At 43.2% G+C, this 15,203-nt stretch overlaps 1 protein-coding gene across 5 annotated transcripts in view; it reads left to right on the plus strand.

The window, feature by feature from the left end:
• Positions 1-15,203, plus strand: part of CFAP20DC (CFAP20 domain containing) — a 1,691,586-nt gene that overhangs the window by 701,342 nt on the left and 975,041 nt on the right. For 3 of the 5 annotated variants that reach the window (XM_085624732.1, XM_085624734.1, XM_085624735.1), the window contains exon 9: positions 11,288-11,430. In XM_085624732.1, coding sequence (XP_085480858.1) covers positions 11,288-11,430 — 143 coding nt within the window. The remainder of the gene's footprint in view (positions 1-11,287; positions 11,431-15,203) is intronic. The other 2 variants (XM_085624733.1, XM_085624736.1) reach the window with 1 other exon arrangement.

Here is a 15,203-nt window from a genome sequence, read left to right on the forward strand (position 1 = left end):
ATACAATTCAGGTCTGCCCAGAGTCAGCCTAGCGTTTAACCTTGGCAAGGCATTGGAAGTTATGGCCAAACTCACAATTTGAGCAATCCTCAATCAAGTCTCGATCAAGCGATGTAAATTCATTACTCTATACTGCCAGTCACCTGAGCATGGACCAATTCTGACTATACTCAACATACACTAAGTTTCGTTTTTCATTCATCAAACAATTAGGGGTTCCAGGGACCAACCCCAACAGCCTTAACAAAAACCGTTCTCCTCTCACTGCAACCTAAAGCAGGCACGATATCCTCATAAGCCTGCCCCAATAAACCAGCACAGGGAGGCACTTTAATTTACACACTTCCAACAAGGGCAGAGTGGGGTTGCTGCCAAGGCTGGTAGAAAGTTTAAATAGAGCACTGCAAGAGTGGTTGAAGCTCAAACAGTGATTAGATAGGAAGGGTGCCCAGCTATTCCGTGCACCAAAGGTAACCCCTAAAGGAGGAAACCTACTAACCCTCCCGATTATTTTACCCTTGAGAGAAAACGGACTCGTTTTGCTGATCTGCCTACCACACACTATATAGTGAGTTTTTAAGATGTCAGTGTCTAGACCTAGGCTGTCCATAAACCTCACAAACGCATCAACGAGTGCAACAAATGCTTGGTTGTATTCTGCTGAAATGAATCGTTTTTGTTAGACCGCACTTTTCTATGCTATGACTACTTTTGACTTGACATTTTGTGTTTATCTTACAGTCAGAATTTGTATGCGGCCTTGAATTACCCTAAAGTAGCTATTATAAGTTGTGAACGAATGTGCTTCCCTGCCTTATTGCAAAAACACTATTATGTAAGTAAGATCACTACCCGAACACTTGAGGAGTTTATGAGCAGGTCCAAATCAAGCCACAGGGCATCCTCGCTGTGCAGTGAGAGGCACTCGTCCATTCATGAAACAGCAAAGTGGAAATGGTTAAGTTTTCTAATAATAAAAAATAATAATAATAAATAAGCCCCTTAATGCACAACAAGAGCTCCTCTTTAAATGCTAAATTCCCAAAAACGGGCGTACACCAAATCACACAAAAAGTATGCTTTCTTATAAAGTTCTAACCTAGTTCCAGAATTTGATGTAATTCTATTGAGCTGTTTTTCTGTATGGGAGAGCAAACTTTCCCATGGGAATTAAAATGATAAATCACAGTTTGGAATCCCCCCTTTTCTTGACCCCCAGTTTACAGATTAGCACAACTTTTTATTAAAGAGCCAAATGGCTGAATTTTGTTTGAGAAAGTTTTGTACAGATTTGTTGGACAGCAACACATTTATTAAGAAAACAAAAGATGCCTGCCTGTCCTATGAAAAGTTGGACCTAACCATAACTACACTACCACTAGCGCCACTAGTGTAATGTAATATAAGTATCCACTGAGACATCTTCATAAAAGCATGAAGAGACTACAGGCACTCCTCTGCTACTGGTGAATTAATTTACTTTTTTCAGGAACAACCATGATACCAGAGCGTTTCAGACTCATGGCCTCGCTCACAGCAGTTTGAACATAAGTCCCTCATTCATTTCAACCATTTCCTGAAAGGTGTGATCAGCAGAAACAATTCCCACCCTCGTTTGTTGTCAATCCTCATCTTAGAGAACTTGTACTTCTGATTGTTAAAATGCAAACTGTGGAATCCTTGCCACCAAGAGAGCTGATGTTGAGTTTACAGTATTACAAAAGAAACTCTTTGTGTCCGAACCATGACGTTGATTATGTACAGACAATGAGTGATATGTTAAACTTTTCCCATTCATTGAACTTGATGAAATCTCATGTTGAAAGAGAAGAAAAATACTAACAGATGCATGAGAAAAAATCAATCGACGAATCTTAAAATTAGAATTAGTGATATAGAGACACTTTTCACCGTGGCTGTTCTGAGTGAAGAAATACAAAAACAACAGTTGATGGACAGAATGCAGAACAGTGTCATACATTCACCCCAGTACAGAGATCTGGACCTAAATCCATCGTTTTTTGCTCACCATGCCATTCCAGTTTGAACCCAGCCATATGCAAATCAGTCATGACCCTGTGCCTCATGGGTACAGTCCAGCGCGAACTGCCAAGCCAGGTCCTCCCTGGACTGGAAACAAGCATCCTAGGACCGGTTTAGGGGTTTCACCCCTCTTCAGCTAGGATAGCTTGATTCCAGTGGCATGGAGAGCACGGGACCCACGTCTGGGAATACCCTTACCACTCGGGGTGACATATGCAAAAACAACAGTTGATAGACAGAATGCAGAACAGTGTCATACATTCACCCCAGTACAGAGATCTGGGCCTAAATCCATTGTATTTTTGCTCACCATGCCGTTCCAGTTTGAAACCAGCCATATGCATATCAGTCATGACCCTGTGCCTCATGGGTACAGTCCAGCCCGAACTGCCAAGCCAGGTCCTCCCTAGACAGGAAACAAGCATCCTAGGAGCGGTTTCAGGGTTTCACCCCTCTTCAGCTAGGATAGCTTGATTCCAGTGGCATGGAGAGCACGGGACCCACATCTGGGCATACCCTTCCCACTCGGGGTGACAAATGCAAAAACAACAGTTGATGGACAGAATGCAGAACAATGTCATACATTCACCCCAGTACAGAGATCTGGGCCTAAGTCCATCGTTGTGAAGAAATAGCCATTAAAGAAAATAGAGACATTGTGACAAACTTAAATGGAATGGCGATAGCAATGGATTTGAACAGTGACAACAGTTTGAGAGAGAGCTCAACATGTATGTCACAGTTGGCATATAAAGCCATTGATACTTTCTAAGATATGATAACAACAGATTTGAAAAAACTAAGCAGGAAGGCTTTTTTTGGCAAAAGATTACAATTATACTGGACATGTAGAGAGGCATCAAGAACATTGAGCGAAGACAAAAGCATTGTCATGCGTAACTTAAATAAGTGTGGTAATATAGTTATAATGCTGAAGAAGTATGAGAATGAGGTAAGAAGACAACTGTCTAACACCTAATATTATCAGCAAGCGACTAACCAAGACTACTTATGGATGATTAATGTATATTTAAATAAACTAAATGAATCGAAGGAGAGAGGACTAATTTAGGTGGATAATTATTTATTCTCTGAATATGATTTTTCCAAAATACCTGTATTTTTTGTAATACATGAAATCCATACAAAATACAAGAAATCCACCAGATAGACCAATAACTACTAACATGGGTAGTCTACTGGAGGATATATCACAATTAAATGGCTAAGGTTAAACCCTAGCCCCCGCCCTGAGCCCTAAATCCCAGCCCCTTGCCCTGAGTACGACCCTGACTCAGCCTTAAAAAGACCCCAACTCCTCACCTCGAGCCCAAAAAGCCGTCACCAGCCCTAAAAATAAACCCCACCGCAACCCTAAAAACATCCCAGCCCCCTGCCCTGAGCCCTCAAACCCGGCCCCCAGCCTTGAAAATGACCCAGAACCCCCCTCATCTGAGCCGTAAAACCTTGAGCCCAGCCTCCTGCCCTGAGACCTAAAACCGTCCCCACAGCTGTAAAGAGTACCCTGACCCCCCATCCTGAACCCTAAAACACAGCTCTGCAAACTACCCAGCCCCCCAGCCTGAGCCCTAAAACTGGCTTCCCTGCCCTATAAAGTACCCTGACCACCCGCACTGAGCCCTAAAATCCTAAGAACTTCCCTGACCCCAACACTCCCAGAAAATCATACTCACCAAGCCATTCCTCGTCTGGGCAGGAAGTCTGCAACACCTCCCACCCCCTGCCCATTTGCTCCGAGTTTAGAGCACTAACTACCACTAACGTCTAAACAATGCATATGCGTGGTTTAGACGTGTGTTGTTCCGCTTGCGTTGTTTACCAAAGTGTAGTTTAGGCTGCGTGTTTGGGGCCATTTTCCATATAGGTTTATATTGCCCTGGAGGGGGTCTAGTAAAATTTATAAATCACAAGGCCAAAGGCTGATTGGTTTATAAATGTCATGTGAAACGAGAGATTACTACATCGGACCTTTCTACTCATGCTACATGTTACATATTTTTACTATGCATGATCCTCTAATGCATTTTAATACTCATAGAACGATTTAAAGTATTTTAGTGTCATCCTTTTACTATTCATTGGTTGCCTGAGACTGCAGCACTCTCTCTGTGTTTGGAGAAGTGTTTTTTGTTGGTAATAATGTGCAATATTTAAGATGGGCTTTATGCAACAATGTGTATTATTATAAATCAGATATTAAGTGCAAAGCATATTGCAAGGAAATTAAAACCATGTATTCTAAAATTAGCTTTTCTTTTATAGTGCATCGACACCCTAGAGTAGGTTTAACAAGAATCCTTGCAAATTTAACTTGGCTTTGTAGACCTCAGGGAACACCCTGTAAACCCCGTCACTTGGTTCATAAATTCTGCTTCAAAATCAGCTCCACCACCTGAACCAGATTTCAGTGAATGTTCTCCCTGTCCTTTCATGTCTCCCTCAATTTCTTTAGGACATGGATACTGTGTCCCCACATCTTGTAATGGTGGGTTTACCATTTTTAGGTCTCGCCTGCGTTGCAGCGCATGTACTGCTTCGCCTTGGCGAGATCTATTGTCGTTGGTTTTGTGTCTGTTTTCTTTGGAAGAGGGGTTGGTGTCTGCCCTGTCCCCCTTAGGCCCCGCCCACTTGGCCTAGCATTGCAGTGCATGCGCGCTGCATCTCTTCACGTTGTCACGATCGAGCCCCCCTTCTATGAGAGGCTTGCGTCGTGTCCCCTCGGCTACGCATGTTGATTTATTTATCTATCCACGAGGGGCAAAAGGGTGCTTCATGCCTTATGCTTGCACGGAAGGAGGTTGTGCAGCTGAATATAGGATAGGCACTTGTTAAATATGGCTTTCGTTCTGTACTCCGGCCGCGTGTACATGGTAATCTTTTGTGGTGATCTGATGTGTGATGTCGAGTGTGCCCCCCCGCACGCCCATGCTGTCATGCTCGACTCCTTTGCATGCGGTGGTCTTTTGTGTCTCCCTAGTACTGTTACCCGGCCCTGAGCTCCAAGGCAGGCAAGTGTAAGCGAATCCGCCCAATCTTCAGCCCGAGCAGCTCTCCCGGCTCGAGCAGGAGTTCTCCCGCCAGCAGTATATGGTGGGCAGCGAGAGGCTCCTGCTGGTGTCGCCCCTGCGGCTGACCGAGGCACAGGTGAGTGGTGTCAGGCACGGCCTGGGCACGCACACGTGCTTACACGTATACACACACACACACACCTGTCAACCCTGCCCATAAACTCACTGACACACATGCATTCATTGAAACATACAAACACCAGTCAACCCCGCCCGTGAATACACTGACAAATGCATACATGTATATACTCACACAGCTGTCAACCCCGCCTGTGAACCCACTGACACATGCATGCATGTATATACTCACACACAGATGTCAACCCTGCCCTTGAACCCACTGACACACGTGCATTCATTGAAACATACAAACACCAGTCAACCCCGCCCATGAACCCACTGACACATGCATACATGTATATAATGTATATACTCACACACACCTGTCAACCCTGCCCTTGAACCCACTGACACACATGCATACATTCATGCATACACGAGTCAACCCTGCTCATGCACCCACTGACACACGTGCACACACGTGCAAACATTCATACACACAAACACCTGTCAACTGCTCCCCATACAGCTACTAACTCGGGGTTGCTGCGTTGAGCAATAATTTAAGATTTAAATGCACCTGCTGCAGAGTTACAAACTTGTGCGTCTAGCTTTCAGGCAGCAATAAAAATGCTATGATAACTCTTGTGATTAATTTTCCTGTTAGAAATCTCGGTGGAGGCAGGGGTTAATAGGCCTGCTATTGAAATGCGTGCATATCAGGGGTGCTTGAAGGTTTACTGCGCCAGTGAAGTTTTACAAAATACCCGAATATTGGCCTTCCTAGGCAGCGTTGCTACTCTCACTTCGAGTTCGCCCATCAAAAGCAATAGTTACTTTTATGCTGAAACTGCAGTTGAGCAGGTATTCTCAAGCATATAACGTGAAACTCTGCTTTTCGTCCATTCAAAGTGATACGAAATGTGTCATGCTCATGGGCTTTTAAGCGCCAGGGGCCATGTTATGTAAGATCTAACACAGCACACCATCCCACCTTGCGATGGAAAGAACAAACCGTCTTATTGCACCTGCTCCTGTCACAGAGGCGTGCATGCGGCGGCCATCCCCCTGAAGGAAGGAATCCTTTGCATTACACCATTTAATTAATGCTTCACAAAGGGAAAAAAACCAATAACATTTACAATGCCAATAGCTCAAAACAATGTAATTGCGAGACCTATTGCATTGTAAATGCTTGTTGTTTTAAGTTGTAGCTTGCCAATCAGAAAGGCTCCTGATTTGGCTTTGTAGCTCCAAAATGGATAATGCAACAAATAGTAGCTTCATCCAGTCGTCTTTGATTTTTCTTTCTATTATTTTTCCTGAAAAACAATTCAAATCCTCATAAGGGAACTAAAGCAGGAAATGTCACTTTTGTTAACACCCCTTCTTTTTTGGTACTGCACTTGATGTATCAGCACAAATGTTGCTGTGCGGAACCCAAATTGGATGAACTTTTTTGAGAACATTTTATGAAGATTCATTGAACAGCACCAATGTTATTAGCTACGCAGTGCATATATCTGAGGAATTTGGTGACCGTTGCCTGGCCTAAACAATATCTATTATATCAACATTTTTGTGGGCTAACAAAGAGACATCTGGAGAAATAGTAGAGACTGATGTATCCTACTCCTATGTAAGAGAAATGTTTTGGAGGAAGATAAAATGGCTTCTGACAGTTTTTTATGTTGTCTTTGCTTCGCTTTTCATCTGGAGGACACTACCTTCTGCAAGGATGAGGTAAATGAGCTGTCCAGAAGATCTCCTTCTTGTCCATTAATTCCAGGATTTTCAACTCGCCCTATTTGATTAAATTGGGATTCGTTATGACTGTCGCTGTACAGAAGAAAACATAAAAGTTTTAAATTTCTTAAGCTATTTGCAATGTATGTTTTGGTTGCTTGAAGTTCCCTATACTGTTTGTGTGAACTAGGCAGCATTTCAAATCATGCTGTGGGGCTCATGAGTCGGGAGGGGGGCCTTCCATGGGGCTGGAGGTACCTGTCACTGAACTGTTGTTAAAGACAGAGAAACCCACTCACACCTGTCATGGTACTGCAATTGTGGCACCCCCAGCACCTTATCTATTACAGAATATTGGATTCTGAGCTGGGACTGAGCTGCGGGGGCGTTTTGACCCTGCCTCTGTGCTCCCCTGCACGTCGAAGATCTCCCGGGGCGGGGCATGGTCGAGAGCAGCCATGTTAAAGAGAATGAGGCAGCCATGATGTCCCCATCGTTGCACTCCTCAGCTACCAGCCTCCTGCGGCGCTGAACTGGCCCGGCACTGTTAACTATTCTCAAGTTCCCAGGAGTGCTGAGGCAACCGGGACAATAAGCATGGAGGACTCTGGCCATCATCACCTCGGGGATCCCTCCAGGCCAAGATCACTGCCTGTGAGTGCAAGAACACCCTGAAGGCGGGGCTGAAAGCAAGAACCCCAGCAATGGCGAGCAAATCATGCTGTGCAAATATATTATATATATTTGTCCTCCCTATTCGCTTAAACTTTTCTTAAAATGTAACCTTGAGTGAATTTTCAACTTGTATATATTTAACTTTAACCACTTGTATCTGTAGTAGACTTATGTAGTTACGACCCTTCTTATGTGAATTTAGAGTTTATCTCTTTTATGTAATTCATGTACTCTGAAGTCCTTATGTAATGTAACTAGTTCTATTGTAAAGCGCTCTGACACCTTTGGGTAAAGTCTGTGCTATATAAAAACGCAAAAATAAATAAATAGAGATGGGTGAGCCACTGAAAGATCAAGGCACGCTCGGCCCAGCTGCCTGGCTTTGGCTCAGCTCGGGGTCCATTTTATTTTTATTTATTTTTATTTTAGCGATTTCTAAAGCGCCTGGTGACCCAAGGGCATCCCCGCGCTATGTAACTTGAAATCCTAGTGAGGGGGAGAGAGGGGGGAAGGCGACCGAAGGGTGTTATTTAGGAAACAGATGGGTCTTTAGTTTTTTGCGAAAAGCAAGGTAGTTGGATTCTAGTCTAAGGGCGCGAGGGAGTGCGTTCCAGCCCTTAGCCGCTTGAACGGAGAATTGTCGACCTCCTGTGCGGGTTCTTTTGAATCTGGGGGTGCTGACTAAATTCTCATTTTGAGATCGTAGGGATCTGGTTTCTGTATAAGGTGTGATCATTTTACTAAGGATCGCTGGACCAGATCCGTTGTAAAGCTTGTGTGTAGTACACATTGCTTTAAAGTGCACCCTTTGGCGCACGGGGAGCCAGTGCAGGGCTTTGAGGGCTGGCTTGGCGGACATTCTAGAGGGAGTGTTAGTAATCATGCGTGCTGCCGCGTTCTGTGTCCGCTGGAGTTTCGTGATAGTAGACTCGGGGGCTCCCAAGTAGACCAGGTTGCTGTAGTCCAGGCGGGACTTTTGAGGCCAAAACAAACTAAACTTTCATGTGGCATCTGCTATCACTCATGCTCTAACCTTACACAAAAAGAATCTAAGACATAGCAGTGATATTTGATGCAAAAATGAGAATGAAAGAGATGTGCAAATAGTGGTTGAATTGTACACTGTGAAACCAAAAACCTAGGACCAATTCCGGCTCCCCTGTTTGGCCAAATTGTGTAATCCTAGCAAATAATTTATTGCAATCTGCCTCATTTTTTTCATTATCATATTATCACATATGGTAAGAACCTTCTAATATATGAGATGAAGATGTGTGCTGTGAAGTAACTCTTGTGTTTGTTAAATAGTCTGCTCATTTGTAACAACGATCTAGGTCACTTAGAGAGTAAGCATATCAACCAATTTGCCTCTTAGTTCATTAGATCATAGTTAACATGGTGGGGAGGGGGTCTGAATGGTATTGTTTAAAAACTCTTTTACTCACTTATAATATATGCCTCTCGATGTAGTGATAGAATCTGATGTATTAAGGTGAAACGTCTGCATGCAAAGAAATACACAGTTTTCTTAATTTGAAGATCATGTATCATATTTGTATATGATATTTAGTGCATGATTTACATGCAACATCTTTTCAGGGCGCAGCTGGTGCAGGGGCTCCATTGGCGCGGTTCTTCCTGTTATTTGTTGGCTCGCGCGCCTCTACGCTAGAGCCATCGAGAAATGACAATCTGCTCGGTACGGAGGCTGATAAGGGACCAAATAAGAGTTTGAATTACATGGATCTTGCTGCCAGCTCTAGAATAATATGCATCTTGCTTCGAGCTCAAGTGTTAGAGTTTACAGACACAGTCCCTGAGCATATGCCTGCTCAATGAAGCCTTTCAAGGGAGCCCAGTCACCTTAGATTCTCTTGTGAATGTTAAATGTAAACAGTCAGACGTGCATCAGGTGATCAATATGGCGGTGTGCAACATTGGACATTAATGCAATCTTAAAACTAAAAAGCCGGTAACTGGTTAGTTCTAGGAAATAAACATATTTAAGAGGAATTTAATTAACAGAGCAGCTGCAGTTAAAGACGACTTACTGATTTCAGAAGAAGTGTTAAAGACCGTGCAGATTAAAGACTGGTGTCACAGTTCGCTCCTGCCACACTAAAAGTATTATAAGAAGCAGAAACACACAGAGTCTTCGGTCATGACACGAATAAGCAAGAAGAGATTGCAAATCAACAATCGGGGAAAAAAAGTAAACAACAGTGACAGACTACACTACCGTAGCCATATGACCTTACTGTTCTGTAGCAAGCCCATCTTTGAAAGACATGATTCATCAGTCTGGCGCAATCCAGTTTATGAGGCAGTTTCCAAGCCTGCAAAGTCACCATGGTCTGGCCATTACTGGCCAAATATGTTGTTGTTTTTAATAGTGCCCTTCGAAGTAGGGCGCTTTAGTGAATGTTCTTTGACATAAAATGTCCTTCTGGGAGATTATGCCCAGTAGACAACATCCACATTTTTGCTGAATGAGTAAATGAATGAATGATCTATCATGTTACCTAGTGAACTCTGTGAATGTATTATTTTCTTTTCTAAGCACTAAACGTCTCTCTCTGAGAGTTCATACTCCGCCAGAATTCTCCCTCAAGCCATAATACCTCGCACAGCCTTTGTTGCCCTAATATTAAATATATTTGCCTTCTACTGTTCTTTATTCATTTACACTGTGCTTACTCGGAAATGTATTTCCTCTGATTTCTGAGGCCTCTCTTCTAATTTGCTTAAGTGATGTCTCTGAGAGCTTAGACTCCCGAATACCAGTGCTAAACAGACTCCGCTGGGTCATGTTTTTTGTATTTCCATAATCTTGCCCTGATTGGTGGATGTGTTTGATGGCTGAGACTCTGAGTGCAAGAGATCAGTGTGCCCCCTCAACTGCAGCCTGCATCAGTAAACCAGCTTCATCCGTAAAATCAGAGCTATGTTTCTAGACCAGTTCCTCCATGCAGCACGCTTCCGCAGAATGAGGGACCACCACAACACCTACCACTCGTCCTATTCTTGAACTCGGTGAAGAGCATTTACTAGATTCTATGCTGTGATGGATATATATTCAGAAGTGCCTTTGGTTGATGATACTTTTCTCAGTCATTTAGCCGATTAGAAGGTTTTAATTAATCTGGATTACATATGTTACAACTTCAGGTTTGCAGCCCATTACATGTACACCTGATTTTTATTATGCAAACCTCAGCTTGATCTTGGGCAAATGTCTATAGCAACTCAATAGCACCAAGAGAGCCCCCTGGGGAAGTGCAGGCCCTGTACTAACAAGCCTGTTATTTGATATTATGATAAACATTTATGGTATGGTTTCATTGGATTTGGGCCTCCTGATCACTTGCACGCTTCTCCTGACCCACAGTTGCCTGAGTCGGGCGGTGTCTGGTGGCGAGACAGGACTTCCATCTTCACTTCTCATTATTTTTAGAGTAAGAGGTTGATAAATCCAGGCAGTTTACTTGGGCACTTCTGCCTAAACTCACAGGTGATTTCATACTATGACTTATTTCAAGCCCGTCTTCAGTCTAATTATGGTATCACAACAGATATTGGTAATAATTTGCTGTTTTGACGCTCTGCTATATTGTATTTTGCTGTGTTTTTTAAATAACTTGTATAAATTGATCATCCTTTCCCTTTCTTTGCAGATCAGATGACCAACAGAGCGCCAGGAAGCTCTCGGAACTGTAAGACTCAAGATGTAACACACATCGCATTTGGGTCTAAAGTCGTTGGACCACCTCCTTCCACTGGCAGAAGTGTAAGAACATCATCTGAAGTAAGGCAACAGGTTGAACATATTTTTATTTGTGAACTTGTCTCTTTACGAGATGTGTTTTCATAGCACAAGGAACAAGGGGGAACCATGCACTGTACATGAACAAAATATAGAACCTGATTTATATGTTTTTGCTACGTCAACTGACTTCCCTCCCTGCCAACATTATAGTCCACCCACCCGATTTATATTCGGGTGGACCATATTTTTACAAAGGGCGGAGACTACTGTCTCTGCCATGGTCGAAACCCTTATTCTGTTGAGTCGTCAGAAGTTTGGCTGTATGCCCGCCCACCTAATTTAGCTGGGTGGACATACACTGATTTTAAATACCCGTCACTTTCAGGAAAAACCTGGCAGTGAGGGGCCACTAAAAGTGCTTAATGCCCCCCTCATCTTGGGAGGGAGCTCCCATGGCGAGGGGGCACGGTTTTATTATCAAAATGAAAATGTAAGAAATGTGATTTTGACGTAGCCGCCATCACGGTGATGGAGCTGTCCATGAAACTTGCTTTGCATTGACAGGAACCGCTGTGTGGGTGTTTCCTGCCAATGCTTGAAATGTCCACTGGGCTAGCAGACATTTCAAAATTCTGCAGGCGGGAACTCCGCCAGGCAAACTGGGTAATTTACTTCGTCGCCCTGACAACATTACCCCCATCCATCGAGATTTGAATGAGGCCCCTTAGTGTAGTAAAAACTGGAGCAATCATTCAGTTGACAATAAGAGACGAACCTACACCACCATTGTGTCAAGAAGAATGCTGGGGCAGGGGCATGGGGGTGCTGTTTACAGAGCTGGGTGGCAAATAACAGGGATGTCTAGAAATTACTGTGTAATCAGTGTCTCACACCCCTTTAATTCATAGCAAATGTTTACCCTTTGTGCAGTATCCTAACTCCTTGGTTTTCATAGGTATAGGTGTGACTTCGACAAAGATGTGTGCTGCTTGTCAACTCTAATCATCACAATTTCCAACATATCCCTATATTATGTATGCATTTATTTATTTGGGTGCCCAGAATAGCACCAATATGCTGTCTTTAGGCTGCTTCCGGTCGGTTGGATGTAATGTGATCATGATGAAATGAAACTTTTTAAAATCTAAGCAGAGCGTGTCATATACCTGGGACATGTTTACTTTTCTATCTGACAGTTGTAACATACACAGTAATTCATGCATTTGAAACGTAACCTTTGGGTTTCGCTTTTAGCCCTTGACATAGAGGACAGTTTCAATTAAGGATACAGGCACAGTTTCAATTAAGGATACAGGCACAGTTTCAATTAAGGATACAGGCACAGTTTCAATTAAGGATACAGGCCTTATTCCCCGAAAAACACAGTTATTACCGAAGGCTTTCAAAGACAACCCCAAGCTTAGCTCACTATGAGTGGATCCTGCCTGATGCCTCAGATGAGTTGAGGCCTTGCGCCTGCCTGTGTGCCACTACAACCTCATAGTAGGCTGGCCTGACTCAGCTGAGTCTCCTCTTCTCTAGTCCTCCTATTTGATCTCTTAAAAAATATTGTCACTTGTAAACAATGTCCTCCTTCACTTTCTCCAACACATTTTCACTTTTCTCTTCAAGCAGAGAAAATATGAGAGAATTAGCAGTGAGTACACGTTGAAATGAGAAGAACAAGGACTGTGCTTCTGGGTGCTATGAGCAGAGTACAGTCCTTACATGGAGTTAGCAAAGGTTCACCCTGAGCATGCTGGTCCATCAATAGATATTTAGTTAAGTAAATTCACATTAGGACGGCTACCTTACACTTTTTGTTTTTAGTTTCAAAGTTATTTTTATTAAGATTTTATATCAGCAAAAGGGTATAGATAAGGTACATATACAGAGAAAACAAGTTCAAGTATCATAGGTACAATTGCATACAATAGTGTAAAGCTTGATGAGGGAGTCTCATAGACTTACTGTGGTCGGGTTTTGCTGTTTGTGTATAAGGGTAATTATGTAGGGTCACCTGAAGCATATGTGGAGAAAATTGAAGAGACGAGTATTGGAGAACTAGTATGGCTTGCCCCAGCTAATAGTATGAAGTAGATGAAGAAAGAGCAAAGGATAGAAAATGTGACTGTAGAGTATAAGCAGAGATGGGGGAGGCGGGATACGTAGGTTGGATTGGGAGGAGGTTGTGTGGGTGCGAGGGGGGAGGTGGGGAAGGGAGATGCAACTACTGTGGAGACATTTTAAGAATGAAATTGTTTGACTTGGACCAGATTTGATCTTTTTTCCTTGATGTCGTCTTCAAATATGTGTTATGGAAGTTATCCGCACCCCTGTTGAATTGTATCCATTCCCACCGAGTGTGGGATGAAAGTTTGGATAAGTCTTTCCATTCAGAGAGAATGGATTTAAGGCCGGTTAAGACAAGAATACCCCATATGAGCTTATGTGTAGAATTTGTCAGATGATTTTGCTAAGGTCTGCCCAGAATTTCTTACAGAAAGAACAATCCAAAAACAAGTGTCTCAGGTCCACTTGTTCTTTCTCACAGCTCCAGCAAGAGTCAGAGTTCCGAAGGCCAAGTTTAAACTATTTGGTTGGGGTCCAATGGGCCATATTAGCCACCCAGTATCTACTCTGAGCTAATGATGGTGTAATTGTGCTCAAGGTAGGGTTCGCACAGATGGACCTGCAGTTCAAAGGTGCGACATGAGTTCTCTTTGTGTCGTATAGGAGTGATTGCCACTTATTTTGTATTGATTTGGTTAGTGTGGAGCTAGTAGAGGATAGGAGAGAATAGAGTTTGATTGTACATGTCCTCCTTTGGTGTATGATTGTAATGTGATGGATAAGTTGCCATTTACGGGGGATGTGTGTCTGGAGATAATTGCTTTAACTTTTAGGAAAAGATAAAAGTCTAAGGGCCAGATATATGACCCACCAATTTGCGACTAGCAAATTGCGTCGCATTTGCGACTCGCAAATTGGGATGTATAATTAGCAATTCCTAATGGGGTCGCAAATTGCATGCCTCATGAAAATTAATGAGGCTGTCACAATTTGCGACCCCATTAGGAATGGCTCGCACTCCCAGGGGTGGTGGCATGCTGTTGTCTGCAGACCACCATGTCTGGGACTGTTTTTAAATAAAGCAGTCTTTTTTTGCAGCCCGTTTTCCTTAAAGGAAAACGTGATGCATTTAAAAAAGAAAAAGGAAACTTTTTTGTTTCATTTCTTTAAGGGCAGGCAGTGGTCCCTGGGACCAGTGCCGGCTCCTAAAAATATTTTGTCACATACTCACAATGGGAAAGGGGTCCCCTGGGGATCCCTTCCCGTTTGCGAGTGGTTTACCACCTAGTTGAAGTAGGTGGTAAACTGCAAGTGTTTTGCTGCCGCAAATGCGGTCGCAAAACAATTTTACATGGCATGGTGACTCGCTATTAGGAAGGGACGCCCCTTCCTAATAGCGGGAGTCGCACATGCTAGTGTGAGCCAGTGACTCGCGAAGTAGCATTTGTACATGCTATTACCCATTTTTGTGGTCACAAACGGGAGAATCTCTCGTTTGCGGCCGCAAAAAAGGGTCCTACATCTGGCCCTAAGTCATTTAGGTCACATTTAGCTTTAAGTTGGGAAAAGGGTAAAGGCTTGGGAGGGGTACCACTGTCTCCATAGTGAGGCATGGGTTGAATATTGCATTTTGTTAGGTAGTTTGTTTCCAATGTTATGAAGTCCCTGTGCTGTGCTTGAGAGGAAGATTGCTGAGTGGTCCGTTATTGTTTTCTTAATGGTAATAAAAGTGAGGGAGAGCAGTTTGGAAA

The sequence above is a fragment of the Triturus cristatus genome, chromosome 9 (assembly GCF_964204655.1).
Source record: "Triturus cristatus chromosome 9, aTriCri1.1, whole genome shotgun sequence".
NCBI lineage: Eukaryota > Metazoa > Chordata > Amphibia > Caudata > Salamandridae > Triturus > Triturus cristatus.